A 23,179-nucleotide genomic window follows, 5' to 3' on the forward strand; every position below is an offset into this window, starting at 1 on the left:
CTTTTCATAAGAAAAGAATTGATTACTCCTGTGAATACAGTGGAAGAATATCCGGCTATTTCTAATGTGACAGTGAAATGCTGCAATTCTTCTTACCCACTTTTAAAATTGTATTATTCTCACTTTCTTTCTATATGGCTTAGATAAACTTCTTGTGGAACATACAGCTAGGGAATTAACTCTATCTGGTTCATACATTCTCTAAGGAAGTTCTTTATTAGGGATTTATGGTATGGAGGTAAAAATGGAGTTTTCAAAGCTATGGGTACAGAAAATGATCTCTGACAGAACTTACCAAGCTATAGAGAATTAAAGAACCCAATTGTACCCTCGTCACCCAAGGGCTGGACTAAATATGAGCAAACTTAGCATAAAGGTTGGTCCTAGCAGCTCATAAAGAACATCTTATTAGGGCAGAAAAGTTAAAATCAACATCAATAAAAGGAATACTAATACTGAGAAATCACAGATGCATGAAGGGATAAATGATTTCATTTATACAAATGAAACCTTATGTGACCACCATCTAAACAAAACAAAGGAAATACCACCTGAGGGACATGTATATATACACACATATACCAAGGCATTTAGGGAGGTAGAGTGGAATAAAGAGAAGAAAAGTTTAGGGATAAAGTAACAAAAAGCTATGAACAAGTCTCCTGGAGAAAAAGAAATACATGAAAAATAAAAGAGGGCATGGAATATTGATTGAAGGGCTGTCCTTGGATTCAGCATGACATGTATATATGTGTTGCCCTTAATTTATACCACTTATGTCATATATGGCAAAGTCACTTAAAGTTTCAATGCTCCACACAACTTTCTAAGACTTTAAGTTACAGATATGCACTTATAGAGGGAATTAGCCCAACCGGAGTTACTAATATACAGCATATCACAGTTTCAGACTCTCTTCTCCTAACTCTCAAATGTGATAGTGCAGGTAATTCCACTTCAAGGAACCACTTTAGAGGAGAAAAAAAATCATAAAAATGATCATTAAAGGAGCAAATCAGAAATATAGCATGCCAAATATAATGAAAACATTTGAATAAAAGTTTCAGACAAAACCTGAAGATAAATAAGAAAGAAAATCAATCTCTTACAAATTCTAGAGTTTTGCACTTTCCTTAGAGTCTTTGTATAGGCTACATTCTGCATAAACGGACCTTATAAAAAGACCCTTTTGGCACAGTAGTCAATGTATATTCCCAGATAGGTTCTTTGACAGCCTATGATCTTTAATGATAGGACAATGTAGTTTTATTGTAGTTTTACAAATACAATTTTCATTTTTGTTCAGTTGTTCTTGTCGTGCCTTCTTCATGCTTCTTCATGACCCCATGGACCATAGCACAGCATGCCTTTCTTCCCCTATGTCCTAAAGTCTGTTCAAGCTCATGTTTATTGTTTCCATGATACTATTTTATCTTATGCTTTCTGCTTCTCCTTTTGCCTTCAATCTTTCTCAAAATGATGGTCTTTTCCATTTAATGTTCTATTCTCATTAAATCACCAAAATATTTAAGATTCAGCTTAGGCATTTGACCTTCCAATGAATAGTCTGACTTAGTTTCTTTAAGTACTGACTAATTTGATATTCTTGGTCACCAAGAGACTCTCAAAAGTCTTCTCCAAAACCACAGTTTGAAAGCATTGATTCTGTGATGCTCAGTTTTACTTATAATCCAACTTTCACAGTCATAAATTACTACTGGAAAAACCAGAGCTTTGAATATACCGACCTTCACTGGCAAAGTGATGGCTCTGATTTTTAGCATACTGTTTGGATTTTCTATAGCTTTACTTCCTAGGAACAGGCCTTCTGCAGAGATCTTTGAGCACAAGAAAATAAAATTTAACATTGCTTCCACTTCTTCATTTTTCAATTACAAATTATTTTAAAACTTCTTATAAAATGCAAAAATAAATTATAAACATTATAGGATCATCCCTTTATGAGATATAAAACATCTGTAGGCTGTTATCTGAGAACAAAAGTAGCATAGAGAAGATTATAATTTTTGTTATTTGATCTTACTCTAAAAACACTAGTGCAAAATCCTAATTCATTAAAGATTAGGTTTTGAATGGGAATATCTAGGTTAGTCTCTTCTTAGTCCTCATTTATAAAATATTTTAAAAGGTATCTGAATTTCTAGTAAATTTTCTTGTCAAGAAATGTATTTCATTTTATGGTGGTTTTATTGTTGACCCATTTTTTGATAGCCTGGATCATTTCATTTTGTCTTATTGTTCCTTGATCCTGCCTTAATAACTGAGACATAGTAGAAGATTAAAAGAATTCTTGCTGAAGAAACAGGTTGTTCAAATAACTCCATGTTAGAAAAATAAATAATTAAGAGAGAGAGAGAGAGAGAGAGAGAGAGAGAGAGAGAGAGAGAGAGAGAGAGAGAGAGAGGAAGAGAGACTGATGTGCCATGTATTGTGCTAAGCAACTTTAAATTATTGCTTGATTAGATCTTCACAATACTTCTGGGAAGTAGTTGCTATTACTCTACTCATTTTAAAGTTGAGGAAACAGAAGTTTCTTGACTTGACCAGGGTCACATAGCTAATCAGGAGGGATTTAGATGTGTTTAGTCATTTTCAGTTCTGCTTGACGATTGGGGTTTTCTTCTATATCTAATTTTACAGATGAAGAAACTGAGGCAAACAGACTTAAGTGACATGTCCAAGGTGACATAGCTAGTAAGTGTCTGAAATCAGTAGGGTGCGTCTTCTTCCTGACTCTTGGGCCAATACTCTGTACTACCTAACTGCCCCATCATTAGTATGCCTATATTCCAAAGACATCAGAGGAATAGGAAAAGGTCTATGTGAACAAAATAATTTATAGCCTCGCTTTTCAGTATAGCCAACTATTGGAAGCTAGAGAACTCTCCTGTAATTGGGGAATTTCTAATTAAAGTATGATATTGAATGCAATGGAATAAATAATACCATAAGAAATAATGAAATTATAAACCATACACTTAAAAAAATAAAGATGAAACATATCACATCCATTCTGAGAAGCTTAAAATTCAGAGATATTTTCAGACATAGTTAATGTAGAAATTTGTTTTACTGGATTATATAGATAGTTTTTTAGTAATTTTTTCATAAATGAGAAAATAGTAGAATATACAGATTAATGAAAGTTTATACTTGAAAAGAAAGAAAATATTTGCTGACAAATTATTAGTTTATTATAATAATTTTGTATAAAGAAACAAGTTTATTGGTGTTGATAGAGCACTGTCAGGGTGAAGAAGACCTGAGTCTTTACTTAGACACTTACTACCTGTGAGCCTGGGCAAGTCATTTAACCTCTATTTGCCTTAGTTTCCCTATCTGTAAGATCAGGACATTAATAACATATACTTCAGAATTTTTATGAGGATCAAATAAAATTATATATAAAAATACTGCTTTACATATCTTAAAGCACTATTCAAATATTAGCTAATATTAGCTATAATCCATTTGTGGCATATATAATATGTATGTACATTTATATATATAATATATAGAGATATATTGTATTATATGTGATATTATAATATATATTCATATGTATATATTATATTTACAAATATAAATTTATGCCCATATGCCTCTGAATGATGCAGTGGTTAGTCAGGAATACCTGAATTCAATACCAGACTCAGATATTTACTCTCTATATGAGCTAGGGCAAGTTACTTAACTCCTGTTTGTTTCTGTTTCCTCATCTGTACAATAGGAATAATAATAGTATCTAACTCCCATATTTTGTAAGGACCAAATGAGATAATTATTGTAAAATGCTTAGGATAGTGTTTGGCATATAGCAAATTCTATGTAAAAAATTTGCTATAACAACTAATATATGTATATTATATGTGGTTGTGTGTCTTAGATAAGTAGGTGACACTCTGTGGACCAAGATTCCTAGGTACTTTTCTGGATGTCTAGATAGTGTGTTTTTTTGTGTCTATATGTAACAATTTATTACGTTTTTTCTTCATTTACAGGTGTACTCTGAGCGTTACTTTGGAGCAGGCTATAATTCTGGCTAGAAGCCATGGACTTCCTCCTCGGTATATCATGCAAGCTACAGATGTAATGCGAAAGCAGGTAAATTCAAACAACACATTACACTCATCATCTTAAAGACCTAGAATATACCTGCACTGATACCTAAGTATATATATTTAAAAATCAAGGGCAAAATAAGGGAAAAATACCTATTGTCCTGAAACCTTTGCTATTTCTGCTAAGAGCCTATCCTGTCAAAGATGATAGCTTCTTGTTATAAAATGTATTCTGTTTATTTTGTTTCATGCACTTTATGTTGAGGACAAAGTGGGAGAGTGTGATTATTTGTGTACATATTTATATCATGAAACATCAGAAAACAAGGGTCAGAAAGCAGTGGACCCAAGGTTACAACAATGAGAAGGGCCATATGGATGCAGCTCCCCTCCTATGTGAAATCCTTTGTGTCTGCTTTTGTTCAGCTGGTTTCATAATGATGAAATGTCTACAGAAGAACAATGGGTGGAAACAACACTGCCATGAAAGTCTGCAGAACTCCAAACCAATCTGACTTTGGGAGATTGTGTTCCCAACTGTGTATAAATGGGGCTTGGTGAAGCAAAGTTCAAATGAGAGACTAATGTAATGTGAAAATGTGTTGCTATGTATGCATATCTTGATAAAGCAAAGGGGTTCTCACCTTTTACTTGATGTGATGAAAATCATATTTGACCTTTTAGACGGATTGTAAGTTTATAAATTTTATCAGACAAGTGATAAAGAGACTTAAGACAGAACTTTTCCTATCAATGTTCTGGGTGAAAAGTATATGCCATTAATGAAAGTTCTAGAACTCTGGCATGATCTACATTCACAGTTATGATTAATATCTGTGTATTTGCCTTTATCTTGATTTCTTCTTTTAATCTTGACCTTTCTCCTTTCATTCTTTCTTTGAACTCTAGTGTTTTGCTTTTAATTACTTCCCTTTCCCCCCTCATATTTTTCTGCTTCCCAACATCTCTCTTCTTATTTCCTTCCTACTTCTTTATATGGTCTTTTAATCACACCCACAACTTTTCCTTTCCTTATATTACTACCCTACCCACCAACCCCTTTTTATTCCCCTTCTACTTCTCTATAGACTAAGAGAGGATTCTATACCCCAATGAGTCTGGCTGTTCATCCCTAAGTAAATTCCAATGAGAGTAAAGTTTAAGTATTATCCAATCAACACCCTCATCCTCCCCTCCAGGATAATATTATTTCATGCACCACACCTCTTTCTGTGATATAACTTACCCTATTTTACTTCTCTCTTCCAGTTTCTCTTAGTACAATCTTCTTTTTCACCCCTAGGGTTTGTTTGTTTGTTTTTATATCATCCTAAACAGCTTACTACCATACCTTCTATGAATACTTCTAACTACAATGTTATAATGATAAATTTTAAGAGTTATAGATATTAATTTTATATATAGAAATATAAACAATTTGACCTTAAGGAAGCCCTTAAAATATTTTTTCTTTCTTATTTACCTTTTTATGCCTCTCAAATTTTGTATCTGGACATCAAATATTCTGTTTAGTCTGGTTTTTCTTTGGGAATGCTTAGAAATCTTCTTTTTATTAAATAACTATATTTTCCCCTGAAAGAATATTGTCAGTTTTGATGGATAGGTTATTCTTGGTTATAAACCCAATTCCCTTGCCTTCTGGAATATCATATTCTGAGCCTTCTGTTCCTTCATTATGGAATCTGCCAGATCCTGTGTAATCCTGGATGGAACTCCATGATATCTGAACTGTTTCTTTCTGGTTGTTTGCAGTATTTTCTTGTTGGCCTGGAAGCTCTTGAACTTGGCTATAATGTTCCTGGGAGCTCTCCTTTGGGGATTTATTCCCTGGAGGTGATCTGTGGATTCTTTCAATCTCTATTTTACCCTCTTGTTCAATAATATCAGGACAGTTTCTTGGATAATTGGTTGTAATATAATATCTAGGCTTTTTTTTTTAGTTATGACTTTCAGATATTCCACTAATTCTTAAATTATGTCTCTTGGATCTGTTTTCCAGGTCAGTAGTTTTTGTAATGAGATATTTCATATTTTCTTCTATTTTTTTCATTCTTTTGATTTTGCTTTATTGTTTCTTGATGTCTCATGAAGTCATTAGCTTCCATTTGCCCAATTCTGATTTTTAAAGACTTAGTTTCTCCCATGATCTTTTGATCCTCCTTTTCCATTTGGTCCACTCTACTTTTCATGAAAATCCTTTAAAGCTTTATTGTATTTTTGTTACTTTTTTCCCCCAGTTGACAAATTTTGCTTTATGAGCTAATTTATTTTTTCATTACTTTCATTTCTTTTTCCCACTTTTCTTCAACCTGTCTTATTTGATTTTTAAATTCCTTTTTGAGTTCTTCCAAAGAGTGAGACCAGTTCCTATTGTTGTTGATGTTGTGGTTGTTGTTGTTGTTGTTTTTCTGTTGCTGAAGTTTTGCTTGTATTTTGGGGGGGTCTCATCATCCTTTATTGGTTCTGCTCTTTGCTCTTTTTCTTGTAGAAGTTTTTGAAAGGTATGTGTTTTTTCTATTGTTTAATCATTTCCCCAGACTTTTTGTTTGTTTGTTTGTTTTACCTGTGGGCTGGGAATTCTACAGTCTATTTGCTGTTTGTCTTTCTCTGCTGATTTGCAGGATTAGGCAAGCTAAACTAATTTACTCTGGGGCTAAATCTTCATTGAAGCCCCAGGGTCTTGAAAGTGCCCAGCCAGATGAAAGTCTGGTTCTCACTACAGACTGGTGTCAAGGTCTGGGACTTCAAGGGGTTTGTCTGAGATGTTCTTTCGCTGTGGTAGCCCCCATCCCAGGATCCCAAAGTTAGCCTATACCTAATCACAGAATCTAGTGCAGCAGGTTTGGGTGTGTGTAGTGGTCTGCCAGAACTCCTCTGTGTGCAGTTTTGCTTCTGTTTCCCTCTTATCCCATGAAAATTGACTCTCTGCCTACCTTTCAAGTTGTATTTAGTGGGAGAGATCCCTGACTCTGTCTTACTGTTGGATTTGGATTCCTGTCTTTTTGAAGTGCTTTTTAAAGATTGGTATGGAAGGATATTCAAAACTGGTTTTGGCTTTTGTTGCTATTAAGCCACCATCTTGATTCTGCCCCCTAATCTCCTCTATTATAAAACTATACTATTATACTGAATTCTAAAGTCTTTTGATTTTGCTTATGGCATTCATTCCCTACATTTATATGTCTTTCTTGTCCCTAATTTCACCTATGACTTCATAACCACAATCTATCATGATTTACATACAAATCCCGTCCAGTCTCCCAATTAAAAATTATCTTTCCTCTTCTCCCTGCCACTCTCTTTTCTAGGAACAATATTGAAATAATTTTTATCCATACCATCCATTGCTGACCTTTTTGGTTTCCAGGTGACCTTTCAATTCATCTAGCTAACTTAACTACCAATCATTGGTACTTGGTTATCAGGTCCACTGTATTCCTAAGAATTTTTCATTACTTTGGTAAGAGAGCTTAACTCCAAAGAGTTGGAGAGAGGATTAATAAAAGTACTTCCTTGGTCTGCTGCCTAACTCACTATTTCCCCAATCTTAAATTACCTTCTCCTCACCTTTCTCAAAAAAACTTTTAGTTTTTTGATGCTTACCCTCTCTTGCCTCCTATGCAATGGTATTTAGGGCTGAGGAACAGATGCAAATCTAAGTGATTTCCAATTAGGCTTAGACTAGTCATTCTATGTCACTGTGGGATGCATATATGTTTTTTAAAGTGTTTTTTATACATTTGAATATTTTTAAATTTTCTAAATGAAAAATACAATATAATAGTATTGCTTTCTATTACTTTTTATATTGCAAGTTTGCAATATTTTAGCAGAAATATTTGTATGAAAAATGTGTGTTCCATTTTCCAAACAACCAACTTACAATTTAAATTTAATAACCACCCATTTGTAAATTAGGGGCAGCTTATATAGTAGTATTTATTATATTTCATTAATAAAACAGTACTGTTATTAAATATTCAACTAAGTACAGTGAGTTTACCTATTGAATTCCAGCTAAAACATCCCTCTGATTTGGTTTGTCTATATCCTGGCTAAAAAAAGTTATCTTATCTTATTTTTGTAAAGAGAAGTGAAAAGGGCAGGAACATACTAATGATGGAATTTACCAGTGCCTTTAATTATATCTGCTTTAATGTACTCCTTAAACTGTTTATGTTGACCATTATAGCATTAAAAATTTAAGTTTTTTATTGTTTAGATTTATATGCAGTTTATATATCTTATAATCTCATTGCAAAACTGATCTGTCTAGCCAAAATAGTTTAGCTATTGGAAGTTATAGCTTAGCTTTACTCATAACCTATTTATGCAATTCCCTGTTACGGACACTTTAAAAATGTGTCTTGTCATATTTCTGTACTTCAGATTAGGTTAAAACTAAAGAATAACATGATATCTGCTGCAGCAAAAATGTTAGCAAATTCATTAGTTGTACTTAACTTTGTACTCCCTCCCACTCCCCCCCCCCCGAGTAATTAGTAGAGTAATAAAGCTTCTGATCCAATTAGAGTCACTAGTAAACTCAATGTTTTCCCTTCTACTGTTTGAATTTCCTGAAAATGTCACATTTTATATAGCTGCTATTGTTAATTTAGATGCAGTTCTAGGGGAGCTAAATGGTTCAATAGATAAGAGGGTTGGGCATCTAGTCATTGAGACTTGAATTCATATATGACCACAGATACTTACTAGTTGTGGGACCCTAAGCAAATTATATAACCTGTCCTTGCCTCAATTTTTTCTACTGTAAAATGGAGATAATAATAACACCTACTTCCTAGGGTTACTGTGATGATAATTGTAAAGTCCTTCAGACAGTGCCTAGCACATAGTAAGTATTATATAAATGCCATAAATGATGATCCTCATTTATTTCTTCCTCATGGGGAAATCCCTATTTTTTAGGATTGCTAATTCCAGATGAGTTGCTGATCATAATACCTGGAAGGAATTTCTTGCATTTCATAAATGAGGAGCAAATACATGAAAACTTTTCTATTGCCCCCTGAAATAAACCATCATGTAAACAGAATTGTTGTTCTACTTTCATTTTCTTTAGGTCAAGTATATAACATATCAAAAGGGAAATTAGGCATTACTGCATGTCCTATAAATAACTGCAATGTATACTTAATTTTATAAATTAATCTAGTGGCTTATTCATTTCTACAGCTTTATCAAAAAAGAATAATGCAGGAAGATTTAGCAGTTGTCAGACCACGTATCTAGACCCACACAAGCTTCTAGCTTATTTGTATAACTTATGGCTATTCATGAGTTATCATTCCTGTGTTGGAGATATTGAAATGTCTGTGTGACCCTGGGTATATGCCTGGGACACTTTCGCTTACTGAATGCTGGTTGATTAACTTGCAATAGTGAAGGAAATTTCCTCATCCAGACGTTTGCAATAGCAAGGAAACATAGGTCTACTGCTTATCTTTAACTCTATATACAACATAGAGTATTCATATATTCTTTTAGTCAGCAATAATTTTAAATGTGTTGATACGGTTTCATGGCTGTGGGAAACACTGAATTTCCTCAAGACTACTCCAAATAGCAAATCCCCATAATTCATATGAAATGGGTCTATTTACAAAAATGATTTATAGGGCAAATGATTACAGAAAATCGCCAGCCTTGGGAACCTGGTTATCCTAAACATTCATGAAAGGAAGATAGAGAGCTGTCTTTTTATTATTCTATACATTGAAAAATATCCATCTTTTCCACCAAAATGTTAAAGGAGATGTACAAGATTTGTCCAAATCATTTAGATACTAGTCAATGCATATTGAAGCAGAGTGAGATTGAGAATTTGCTAAGAATTTCCAGAACAAATTAAAGATTAATTAATTGCCATATCAGTTAATTATGATGACTATTCTTAAGCAAATTCTACTTGTCATTTTAAAGGCTTGAAAAAAAAGAAAGTATTCTAAATGTAATCTCTATAAGCAAGTCTATAACTGAGGGGAGTCAATCTTTCTCTCTATTTCTGATAGAATCATTTTTTCCTATGCAAAATTAATAATTGAAGAGTGTGCTTCACTAACACTTTATTTTACCATGTTTACCATTTATGAACGATTTTGTTATGCACTCTCTCAGCTTTTTAATTTGATGGTACTTTGTTTTTGTTTTTCTTCTCTGCCTGTCTGTCCCTCTCTCTCTGTCTTTCTGTCTGTCCATCTGTCTGTCTCTCACACACACACACACACACACAGATAAGAGCTTCAGGGTGAGTTAAGAAATACAATATCAGGAAGAAATCAAGCATGATTTCATTTGAGAAATTTTGGAGTGCTTTTAAAAGTGAAACCAAATTGCTCATTGTTAAAAACATTCTCTCAAATTACTCAAATTCTCTTGAATAGCAGTATCCTCTTAGTGATGCTGTTATTGTGGAGCAGGGAACACAGCAAAAACAGATGAACCAAAAATGACTTCCTCTCAAAATTAAAATCAAAAGTCCACAGGGCAATCAAAATTTTCATGAGAGGCACAGTCATGCTATAAGGTATCATCAGGTACATGTGTAAGTGGCATTGCTTTGTTTGTTGATTATATTACATAATATATAGAATTAGGTGCTTTCTTCCAGAGTAAAAGTTTTACAATTCTCCCTTAAAATTAGAAATTTCAGCTAACAATTTATCTGTTTTGGAGTACTCATAACTGACAGAGCCCATTTTCCCTGACCTTAAAATACAGAAACTAAGAGTTCCTGGGAATTTGGACAGGGGGTGGGGGGGTAGTGTTCCAGAATATGAAGAAGGCATTTATTTTTTATTCTGCTGTTATATCCCCAACTAAATATACTCTTTAGAAACTGAATTCATCAGAGATAGCCACAGATGGCAGTAGGAGAGTGGGATGAGTTCAAACAAGATATGTTTTAGGAAGAGAGGCCTAGACCTCAAGAAGACCCCATGACCACTAAGTTCATATCAATTAACACTGGGGAAAAAAAAGAATTATAGTGTGACAGATGCTCTGAAATGATCAAGGCTGCCATATAGGCATGACATTACTATCTAAAAGGAACCAAATTCCGACTACAGTTTTCACAGGTCACATATTTTTATTTCAGGGATGAGAAACCACAACGGGAAGGCATCCATGTTTTCTTGACATCTATATTGAATAATCTGTGGTTAGCACAAATCAAAAGCATACTGACTAATGCTAGACCATAGTGCTAGCGAAACACATGGGCATACATAGTTCATAAAACCCTACTACCTTGGAATCCCAATGAGAAAGAGATAAAAATAATTAATTTATTATAATTATATGCAATGATTGATTAATTATATTATATAAAAATAATTAATGCAAATCACTCCAGTATCTTTGCCAAGAAAACACCACATAGAGTTACAAAGAATCAGACATGACTGAAAAATGACTGAATAACAACAAACAACAGCTATCTGCAGGCCAATTTCATTTTTGCTGTCTGCATAAGAAAAAAGGGTGGAGTTAGTGACTGTTTTGCTTATTAATAGAAGTTTCTGACAGGTCTGGAAAGTTGAATTGTAGTGTGTAATTAATTCAACTTTACAAAAAGAGTGGAGACACAACAATTACACAATCTGATGATGCACAAGAATGCCACAGATGACTAATTTTGAGAGAAAGGTCAGTAGGTTTAAGGCTTAAATGAAAACATCCCAAATTTGTGTTCCAACCTCTGGAAAAATTTCAAGCAAATCTCTTATCTATTCTCATTCAATCAGAGAAAATTATGGTTTAAATTTTTATTTTTTCAATTAACAAGCTTATATCTTCTATTCAACCCTACTTCCAATTGAAAAGTCAAAAAGAAAAATAATCATAATAAATACCCACAGTCAAGAAAAACTAATTCCTATATTGTCCATGTCCCAAAAGGTATCGCTACATCCTAAATCCATCACCTTTTTATTAGCAGGTGGCAGCATAGTTCATCATTAGTCCTTTAGAATCATATTTTCATATTTGATCTTTGTAGCAATCAGAATTATTGAGTCTATGAAAGTGGTTCATTTAGTGCTATTGCTTTTGTACAGATTATTCTGCTTTTCTTCACTTCACTCTGCAACAGCTAGTACACTCTAGCTCAGAGGAGTCAAATGTGTATCTTGGGGGCCACATTGCAGCCTGGACTTGGAGCCCAGGTGAACCTGATTGAAATGTAATTGGTAAACATATAACAAAATAGAACACAGATAATACTAATATGTGGTTTTTGAAGCCAATTTGTGGCAGGAGGGGAATTGTATGTATGGTTTAGTGGCTCTACTATTTTAGTTTGACATGATTACTGTAGTTAATTGTTTTCATCTCTCTGACAAGGGAAAGAAAAGGACTAAACTGCTAAGCATTTAATATTCATGCAGGGAACAATATAACAGAATGATGTTATTCATAAATTCTTGCATCTGCACAAGGAGCTAAGTCTAATAATGCAAAAATGAGCAGTAAGCATTGTTCTGATGAAACCTGAGTGTTAGATTGTGATTTATCAACCACATTAGCAAAAGAGGCTTCCTTGAGAAATTTAATCTGATTAAATTAATTCCCTAATCAAATGAGTCAATAAAACTCTAAAACATTAACTTCTCCAGGGTCTCATTTGAAGAAATGTTTTTAGGTGCTCTTCAAAAGAAAACAAAATAGCATTGCATTAATTATTCTGTGTAGGCAGAGTCAGGGGAGGGGGGAATGTTTATGTATTGAGCAGCATGATTCAGTAGACTTTGAGTTGGGGATATTTTCATTCACCCTTTTACTAAGCACTTTGAGACCTCAGGCCAGTCACTTAAGTCCTAGATGTCCTTCATCTGTAAAAACAGGGTACTGGACAAAGAGATCTCGCTGGTCCCTTTTAGTCTCTAAATCTTATGATCCTTCTAGCATGGATACTTGTGCTATTCTACTAAAGCATGGCCCTTTCCAAAAAAAAATGATTTATTTAGATCACATGTTCCCAGAATTGTCTAATTCCTTAAGAAGCCACTTAAGAAGCCAATAGTTTTCTATTGGCGTGTAGCTCATGTTTTCCACTGAAGGTCAAATGAGAACTTTCAGCCTGCTTTATTTCATGATCTTATGGTTATCAAATAGGCAGGCATAAGTTTTCTTCAAAAACATTAGTAAAACATTCAAAACTCTGCCATAATTATTATTTCAAAGGGATGAATTTAATTTTTGTGATCCATTGTCAGAACTCTTGCTATTGGTATGAACTGTAACACCACACTAATAAATCTTTAACTTCAATTGACTGTTAAGAGAAATATTTGATCCAAGAGAAAGATTACTGAAGTGAAAGACCCCAATTTATCTTCTTTTATCTACTAACAAGGTGACCTCAGTTAAGTTACATCTCTCCATTTTCTAAATCGGTTAGTATTGTCCTTTCATAATGAATACTTTGATCCATGATGGGTAATGTGGTTTTGTGTAATTCTGATTACTTCTATATATTAAGTGCTTAGCTTAATAAATTAGATACATAAATGCTTATTGATTAGTTGAAGATACAAAAAAAAAGTGTTACATAGAAAAGTAGTTCCGGTCCTGTCTCTGTTAGGTGTTTGCTGCTCAGTGTTACAGCTGACCTACAATTGTGGAGAGTTTCCTCACCAGAAAGTTCCCTACACCTATGAAATGAGAGTTACAAATGAATAAAAATTAACTATCAGGATACTATAAAATCCCAAGGTTATGGATCCTATACTACAAGATCATAATTTAAACTGATTGTGAAAAAAATTATAACATCTTCACAAGAAATTACTTGGCTGTTTCTTGGGTTAAGCATACTTCCCAGGAGTGGTGAGGTAAGTTGATGTAGCTTTGCCCTAAGGCTGATGGGAGCAATGATAGTTGCATCATATTAGCCTACATTACCTTTCTAGTCTTAGTGGGTGTTAGGTAGTTACAGTATGAACATTTTGGGGATTGGAATTGGAAATGGATATGGGAGTCATAGAATCTCAGCATTGGAAAGACCATAGAGATCTCACTTTGTACCTGAACAGGAATCCTTTCTATCAGAGGGGTCCAAGTGTAGCTTGAAACTCTCCTGAGTGCAGAAGGAACCAGATTAAAATGTAATTGGGAAATATTTAACCAAATAGATAAAATATAGTAAAATTCATAATATTGTATGTGGCTTTCTAAGTTAACTCAAATCCACTGGGATCCTTATGTAAAGTTTATGATCATATTTCTATTTTAATTTAATTCCAGTGCTCTCTACAGCTCACAACATCACAAGGAAACTAATTCAAATCTATTGTTATGGGAGAAATATCACTTGCTGAATTCATGTGGTAGATTACTAGAGCTAAATAAACTTATCCCAAGGCAGAAATTATAGAGGTAAAAAATCTAGGATTTTATGCTGAAATACAGGTTCAGGAAATGGAAAAATAATCCTGAATAGAAGATTGGGATTTCTGATGTCTTTACATTGAAAATTAGATCACAAAGACAAAGAAATAATTTTTAACAGATAACCTTATTTATAGCTTCTTATGCCATAAAGATCACATAGATCATTATTTTATATTTATTTCAATTAAGGTCAAACAAATAAATTTAGAACAAAATAGTAAATAGACTAAGTTAGAGATTTCTACTAAATTTGCAAAATACTACATTTTAAAGAAGTCACAATGTGCTAATTGAAGAAGGGATTTATATGTCACAAACATAAGCTAAAGTTCTAAGTCAGGGAAATTTTTATACTGTATTCCATTCTTCTCATTTGATTTCTTATCTCAAGGATGTAAAAAGTCTTCCCATATCATTCCATAAATCACATTTTAGTCAATTGAGATTAATATTAATGGGAAATAGGCTTCAGTTAACAAAATGGCCCAGGAGAACTCCCTCCCTCCAGGTTTTCTCTTATCCAGATTAAATATATCAATTTCCTTCAAACTATACCACTATGGTCAGATTTCCAGTCTTTTCACCATTCTGGACACTCTTCAATTACTGTTAAACACCATCCTAATGTAGCAACCAGGACTGAAAGTAGCTTCCTGGTAAGAACAGGACAGAGGACTATGGAACTTTTAACTCCTTTGCTATATAGGATACCTTTTGTTCACGTGTAGTCTAAATCAGTAGGCTACTGGTTTGAAATAAAAACTTTTGTTCATTCTCCTGGAGCATTTATTTGCTTTTTAACCCTGGATAAATTGCTTAAACACTTTCCCTTTAACTTTTCTGTTCCCAAGTGAGATGATGATTATTACCCATCTCCCTAATTTGGTTTTTATGTATGTTAATTAAATAAGGTTCCTACTAGATTTTGAGCTTTTTAGAACAGAAACTATTCAAGTGTGATGTATTCATATTATTTAGTCACAATATACTTCATCATTTATCCATATTAACTTCTTTTAGTAGTTTTTTTAAATTCCTGGCTATATAGCTAATACTAATAGAGAAATATCTAACTGTGAAAGTAAAAGATAGAGCACAATATCATCACTACTCTCAGCAGCATATTTGTTGAATACCTAATATAAGCAAGTTAGTGTTGTCCCATGGCAAACATATTTAGAGCAAAGGTAAAAGAATGAATTGTGCACTTAAATGTTACTGACTATCTGTTCAATTTTGATATTTTTATTACTAAGTCACATTCCAGAATTTTATAATCCATTCTTTTTAAAATTCTTCTTAAATCTTATTTGCCCACAATCTCTGTATCTCCCCTCCCTTTGCTTATCCAAATCTTAGCCATCCTTAAATGTCCATCACAGCTATCATCTTCCCCATAAATCCTTCAATAAATGCCCCAGATGAGAATGGCCTCTTCCTTTTCTGAACTGCCCTGAAAAATACATTGTCCCATATTATTATCCTGGGCTTGATACTTCTTGGTCTTTTTATTTAGAGAAGATAATCATTTTGAGGCCAAAGGCTGATTTTTTTTTTACTTTTTTTGTAATCAGTTCCAGTCCATTCTCTACTCAATCTTCCAAAATTGTAGATCTGATAATGTCAATACCCGTCCACTTCCCATTCAGTGAATTCCAGTGACTCCCTGTCAATTCTAAGATTAAATTTAAAACCTTCTCTTTGGCAGTTAAAGCTATTCATAATCTAGCCTACTCCTACCATTCCAGTTTTTTAATACTTTATACCTCTCTTTCCCCTTTACCCTATGGTCCAGCGACACTGACTTCCTTGCTGTTCCTTAATTCCTAGGCTTTGGGAATTTTTTTTTATTTGCTCCCCTCCATGTCTGTAATAGTCTCCCTCAGCATCATCTCCTGCCTTTCCTGGCTTTCTTCAAGTCCCAGATAAGATCTCATCTCTTATGAGAAGATTTTCCAGATGCCCCTAAATGCTAGTCTAGATTTCTTTTCATGCTTATCAATTCCAGAGGGAAGGGAGGGGAAAGGGGGAGGAAGACAACATGAATTATATAACTTCGGAAAACTTATGTGTAAATTTGTTATTGGAATAAAATTAAGATAAAATTTTAAAAATAGACTTCCCTTTGTTATTTTCATGTTGTCTGTCACTTGTATGTACATAGTTGTGATCATGATGTCTTCCCTGCCTTCCTTATTAGATTGTTAGTTCTTTAAGAAAAGGGTCTGTCTTTTGCCTCTCTTTGTATTCCTAGAGTTTAACACAGTACTTGGTACATAATAGATACTTAATAAATGGTTATTGACTAACTGACCCAATAAGTGTTTAGCATGAAGCAGGAAGTCAATAAATATCTGAGTGATTTACCCTTTTCTAGTTTACTTAGCCTTCTTTCTTCATTAATTTCTTCATTAATTATTTAACTTCTTCATTAGTTCTTTAATTAATTCATTAATTCTTTATTAATCAGTTACCCAGTAGTCAAGAAATAGAAAAAAAAATCAGTTGAGTTATTTTGTTGACTTCATTTGATCTCAATATCTCATTTCTTATTTTTCAAGCAAGTCATATATTTCTTGAAATTTCAGTTTGTAAACCTTAAAATTCCTTAGACTTATAAATGTTGGAAATTTCACCATTGGGATATTTCATACTTGGAAAATTTCTTACTGATAGTCTATTGGAATGGGAACCCCATTGGCATGGGAGGTTCCTTCTTTTTCCTTCTTAAGATTACTTTAGGACAGAAACCTTTTGCTGAACAATGGAAAGGACTTTGACCTATGCTTAAGCATAGAACAGGAATTTCTTTGAGTCATGATTGATTTTAGAATTGATACAATGGAGACACTTGTAATCAATTTCCACCCTATTCAGTCCTAACAGGATTGAGTAAGGGCTGCAGCCTAGATCAAAATTTAATTATTCCAATCTCTACCCTACTCAGGTTAACAGGATTTAGAAAGGGCTGTAGCAAAGGAGCAAAGATTTAATTATTTGAAAATATGACCTTCAACAGACATGTGCAAAAGCCAGAGACCTCTGGGCGGTCCTGGGTTTAAGCTAGAGCCTCCATTGGCACAGGGAAATTGATGGACAGGTGATTGGTAGATGTGAGGATTGAGGGGAGGCAACTTGGATGGTTTCCTTAAAGATAGGGGAGTCTGAAGACTCGGGGTGGTGGTTGAGAAGTTGGTCGGTGTGTTTGGTGTGTGCTCTGAGAAGCTTGCTCTGAAGGAAGCTGAAAGTGGGGGCCTCTGAGACTGTTTCTCCATTTTGGTCACGTGAGTAATAGGGACTGATCTCTTTTCTTTGCCCCAGCTATCTAAGGGCTTGGGCCTTTTGGCCCAGCCTAAACAGAAGGGGTATTTAAGCCCTATTTCCTTCTCTCTCTTTTCTCTCTCTCTCTCTCTAATTACTTCCTCCTATTGTAATTAAACTCCATAAAAGATTGACTGCTGACTTAAGTTTTCATTTAGGAATTACATAGCTGATTCCTTGGCGACCTTAAATTAATATATATCAGTCTTTTAAGGTGATTTCCATGTCACAAGTTCTATAATGGTAGATCTAATTTTTGTTAACATTTTAGAATGTTTTCTGAAATAATTTTGTAGATTTATATGAAAGGTATCATGGCAAAATGCATGGTGTATGAGATTTGGAGTAATAAATTAAGTGCTATGTTAATGCTTATTCCCTTCCCTTCATATTTCCTATCTATGTGACCTTGGACAAATTACTTGACATTTCAGTGTCTCAGTTTCCTCTTCTATAAAATGATGGATTAAACTTGTCTTTTAAGGTCTCTTCTACCATTAGGCTTATGATCTTATGATGTCATCATATGATGACATGGTAAAGATTTAACAAAATAAATTATTAATAAAAAGTATCAATAACAATATATAGGATATCAAAACAATGAAAATACATGCTTGGACATATGCCCTAAAAAGAGGACAAGAAGAAAACAGAATAAGTACAAATAATATTATATTCAAGACAAATAATGTCTAGAACAGAACTTGATATTTATACCCCATTGACCTGGGGCAAGTTATTTCACATTTTTTGGTCTTAGTTTCCCCCACAATAAAATGAGAAATAGAACTAAATGATCTCTATCCATGTATTTCAGCTGAAAATTCTGATTCTATGCAACCAACAATTCAATTAAGTTCAACAAATCTTCATTGAGCATCAAGTAATAGGCAGATATAAAATTTAGATAAGACACAGCTATAGTTTCTATATACAATATAAACTTATAAAAATTTCAAGATTTAAATTATGTTACTAATAAACAATAATTTAGTGAAATAACTAGGGATTTTTCAAACAACAAATGTGATTTACTATCCAAAGTAGATAATTAAGATTTATTTGTATAGCAAATGTTATAATAAAAATATGTCTTATTGGATTTTCTCAAAGGCTGATTACTAACCATAAACATAACTTGAATATTAAGTGATAACAAAAGGAGACAAAATTTAGCTTTGTTCCCTTCTAGCTATTTTTGATGTGTCTTTGAAAATTTTATATAACAAAATAGGAAAATCACTCCATTAAATATGTCACTGGGGATCCAATCTTAGTTATCTAGTTATTCTATTAATGCACTTTTTGTCTTGCTAGAAACAAGTGAGGCATAGCATACATTATAAGATTAATGAAGATGTCTCATGAAGAATATCAGAACATTATAAATAGTTGGGAATCTTATTTATACAGGAATCATATGTTGGTTCATTTGAGAATTATAGTTGTTTTTTTTAATGTTTGATAATTTATGAATTAGAAGTGTTTGAAATTGAAAGAACAGAACCAAGATAGAATTTAGTCAGTGAACTCTTACCCTAATCTGAATGAAATCACTTCTAGGCACAAGGTTCCATTAGCTTGCCTTTTAATTTTTTCCATCACCTTGAACAGAGCAAACTAAAGACAAACATGATGCTATATTTAGGCAAATATGGTATGAGGGCTAGGGTACGAGAAGTGAGGAAAGTGTTGATGAGCCCTGAGAAAGAATAGAACTCTAGTTCCCTTTCCACAAAGGTTTTAATTGTATTCCATTTCTGAACAAGTGAAAATCATTCTAGTATATCCTTCACAATGACTTTTTCTCCTTCTCCATTACTTTCTTCTTTTTTTACCCTTTCCCTTCCTTTATACTAATAGATAATTTTTTTTGAAGCAATAAGCTGCAAGGTAGTAAGTCCAAATTCTTGGGATCTGCACAGGTCTGTCACTTCTAAAAGTTGCTCTAGAAATATTTTTTAAAATGCTATCCTTTTATTGCTGAACAGTTTAAAATAGCTAATGATGGAGCCAAGGCAGAAGATTTGCAGAACAGGTGTTGCATAGAACTATGATAAATTGCCTGTCCCTTCCTGGTAGCAACAGATACTGGGTATTTATAGTCTTCTCATTTTTTAACTTTCAGAGTCTCAAGTATGTATTTTACTAGCTGAGGCAGTTAGATGTGATAATAGATAAGAACTACCTATTTTAATTAAACATTCTAATGGTTTTGACAAGTATAAAAATAGACGTTAATTATGTAGATTCAAGTCTTTGAACTTAAAGACTTTAAATTAAAATAAGTTATTTTTCTGTCTGCAGCAAAATATTTAGTTTGCAAAATGTTGTTCTTTGAGTTTCTCTCTCTTCTCTACTGGCTTTGACAAACAGTGGCAGTCAGTATTCTAACCTGGAAGTTCTTTGCTCAGTCAATATTATGATTTCATCAGACTCTGTGCTCCTTAAAGGCGGGCACTCTTTTTGCTTTTCTATGTAAAACCAACACTTAGAATGGTGCTTTACACGTGGTAGGCACTTAGGAAATGCTTGCTGAATAAACAACTATGATTTACTAATGTATTGCTCAAATAAAATTGACATAGCATTCATTAAATTGAATTATTAATATTTGTTTCAGGGAGCAAGAGTGCAGAATACAGCCAAGAACTTGGGAGTCAGAGACCGGACGCCACAATCTGCACCAAGGTAAGTGTGAGTCCCAGATCAGTTATTTATTTAGATAATTTTCATTAAGTTTTTCGATACTGATATAGTATATATATAGTTCCTGCTCCTTAAAGTTTATGTAAATGGTTTCCCCAAACTTGTCCTGTATGGTGAAGTTTTTTGTTTGTTTTGCTTTATTAATTTGATTTTATGAATGCATTTCAATGTAATTAATTTCCTTTGTAATCCTTTGTATTTTATTTTATGTATTTAAAAATCTCATTCAAAGAAAAGGTCGATAGGTTTCACCAGACTTCCAAAAAGGTCTGTGATTCAATGCCACCACCACCACTACCACCACCACAACCATTACTTACTACTACTACTATTACACTACTACCACATTAAAATAGTAATAGCTAACATTTACATAGAGCTTGCTATGTCAGGCACACTGCCAAGAACTTAGCATTAATTATTTTATTTGATGCTTATGACAACTTTGGGAGGTAAGTGCTATTTTTATTTCCATTTTACAGATGAGGAAATTGAGGCAAAGAGGGTTAAATTTCTTGCCCAGAGTCACACATCTAGTCAGTGCCTGAATATTGATTAGAATTCAGGTCTTTCTGGACTCTAGGGCCAGTGCTGTATCTGTTCTATCATATTGTTGACTTAACACATAAAAAAGATTAAAAATTTCTGCATTAGAGTAATGGAAGCTGCTCAACTGAACATCTTACACCTGACTAAGTATTTGAGAGTTTTTGTTTTTGTATTTATTTCTGATTTGAAAAGAAGCAAGCAAATAAGAAAGTAGAATTATAACCTAAAGTTAAATATTTTGCAATGACCATATTCAGTTTAAGTCAGAACTATTCAGGCAAATGGCTAGAAATCCATTACTATAGTAATAGGAATTCCAAAAATATTTCACTCAAATCAGGGTGATACAATGGAAGGTATAATAGCCCCTTCCATTCACTAAATGTATGACTTTATATTCCTGTGACTTGATCACAGAAAACATAGGTTTATATACTCACTCCAACTGTGATTAGCCATAAAACTATGAATAAAAAATTCTTCATTTTGAAAATGGAGAGCATGAAATGTGTGGTACATTCCCCAAAGACTTGTTGTAAGGAGATTACTTTGTTAACTATAAAATGATATGAAAATTTAAATGATCATCATTGCAAAAAAAGAAGAAAAAATAGAAAGAAATGGTGGACAAAGAAAAACAAACTTCTTGATTTTTTTAAGATGGCAAGTCCAATAGGCTATACATTCAATAGCATGGACACATAGTATAATAGAAAGAGCCATGCCCTTGAACCTGAATTCTAGTTCCAGCCCTGGTGTCATTTGTCATTATATGGTAGTAAATAGCATTCATATGGCACATTCAAGTTCATAAAGCTTTTTTCCTCACAAGAACCCTGTGAAATAGCTAGTACATGGATTATTCAACCCATTTTACAACTGAGAAGAAGTAGGTTTGGAGAAGTTAGATAACTTGGCCACCCAAGGTCACAGAGTTAGTAAATGGTAGATCTGAGACTCTTATAATTCCAAGTTAATTTTCCTTGCTCCTTAATGTTGACTCGTCAGCTGGGTCTTGACAAAAGGAAAGAATTCTAAAGACAAAGTTGTGGAGGAGGAGTATTTCAGTCATGGGGTGGTGATAGATTACATTGGAGAAGACAAACAAGATTGAGAAACAGATGTCTGATTTGGCTGGTATGGGAAGTATTTCAAGGAGAACAAATAGTGTAAAAACAGGTCTAAATGAAATCCAAACTATAGAAGGTATTACATTTCAGGCCAATCAATTTACAAGTTGAACCTCAGTCAGAGAGGAGCCATTGAATAATAGCTAGTAATAACAGCTAAAATATATATGACACTTAACTATATGCCAGATAATGCATTAAACACTTCACAATTATCTCATTTGATACTCAAAAGCATCTTGAGAGGCAGGAGATATTATTATCCCCATTTTCTAGATGAGGAATCTGAGGCAAATAGAACATATGTAAATTGCCTAGGATCACAGATTTAATAAATATCTGGGGCTCTAGATGTGGATAGCATTCTTTCTCACAAGTCTCTCAGAACTGTCCTAGATCATTGCATTGCTGCAAGTAGAGAAGTCCATTACTTTAGATTGTGCCACAGTGTATTAGTCTCAGTGTACAATGTTCTCCTGGTTCTGTTCCTTTCACTCTGCATCAGTTCTTCGAGGTCTTTCCAGTTCACATGGAATTTCTCCAGTTCTTTATTTCTTTGAGCACAATAATATTCCATCACCAACATATACCACAACTTATTGAGCCATTCCCCAATTAATGCACACCTCTCATTTTCCATTTTTTTTGCCCCCACAAAGAACATGGGTATAAGTATTTTTCTACAAGTATTTTCCCTTATTATCTCTTTGGGGTACAAATCCAGAAATGGTATGCCTAGATCAAAGGGAAAGCTTTCCTTTAAATCCCTTTAGGCATAGTTTCAAATTGCCCTCAAGAATGGTTGGACCAATTCACAACTCCACCAGCAGTGTATTAGTGTCCCAATTTTGCCACATTCCCTCCAACATTCATTACTCTCCTTTCATTTGAGATGAAAAAATACCTCACTTTTTTGGAAGAAGTGAGAAACTGTATGAGTGGAACACA

The 23,179-nt window shown here is 33.6% G+C and overlaps 1 protein-coding gene across 1 annotated transcript in view; it reads left to right on the top strand.

The window, feature by feature from the left end:
• PREX2 (phosphatidylinositol-3,4,5-trisphosphate dependent Rac exchange factor 2) overlaps positions 1–23,179 on the top strand; it is a 421,865-nt gene that overhangs the window by 383,318 nt on the left and 15,368 nt on the right. Inside the window, exons 38-39 of the mRNA XM_007487009.3 lie at positions 4,023–4,125; positions 20,467–20,534. Coding sequence (XP_007487071.1) covers positions 4,023–4,125; positions 20,467–20,534 — 171 coding nt within the window. The remainder of the gene's footprint in view (positions 1–4,022; positions 4,126–20,466; positions 20,535–23,179) is intronic.

Source organism: Monodelphis domestica, chromosome 3, assembly GCF_027887165.1.
Source record: "Monodelphis domestica isolate mMonDom1 chromosome 3, mMonDom1.pri, whole genome shotgun sequence".
NCBI classification, from domain to species: Eukaryota; Metazoa; Chordata; class Mammalia; order Didelphimorphia; family Didelphidae; genus Monodelphis; species Monodelphis domestica.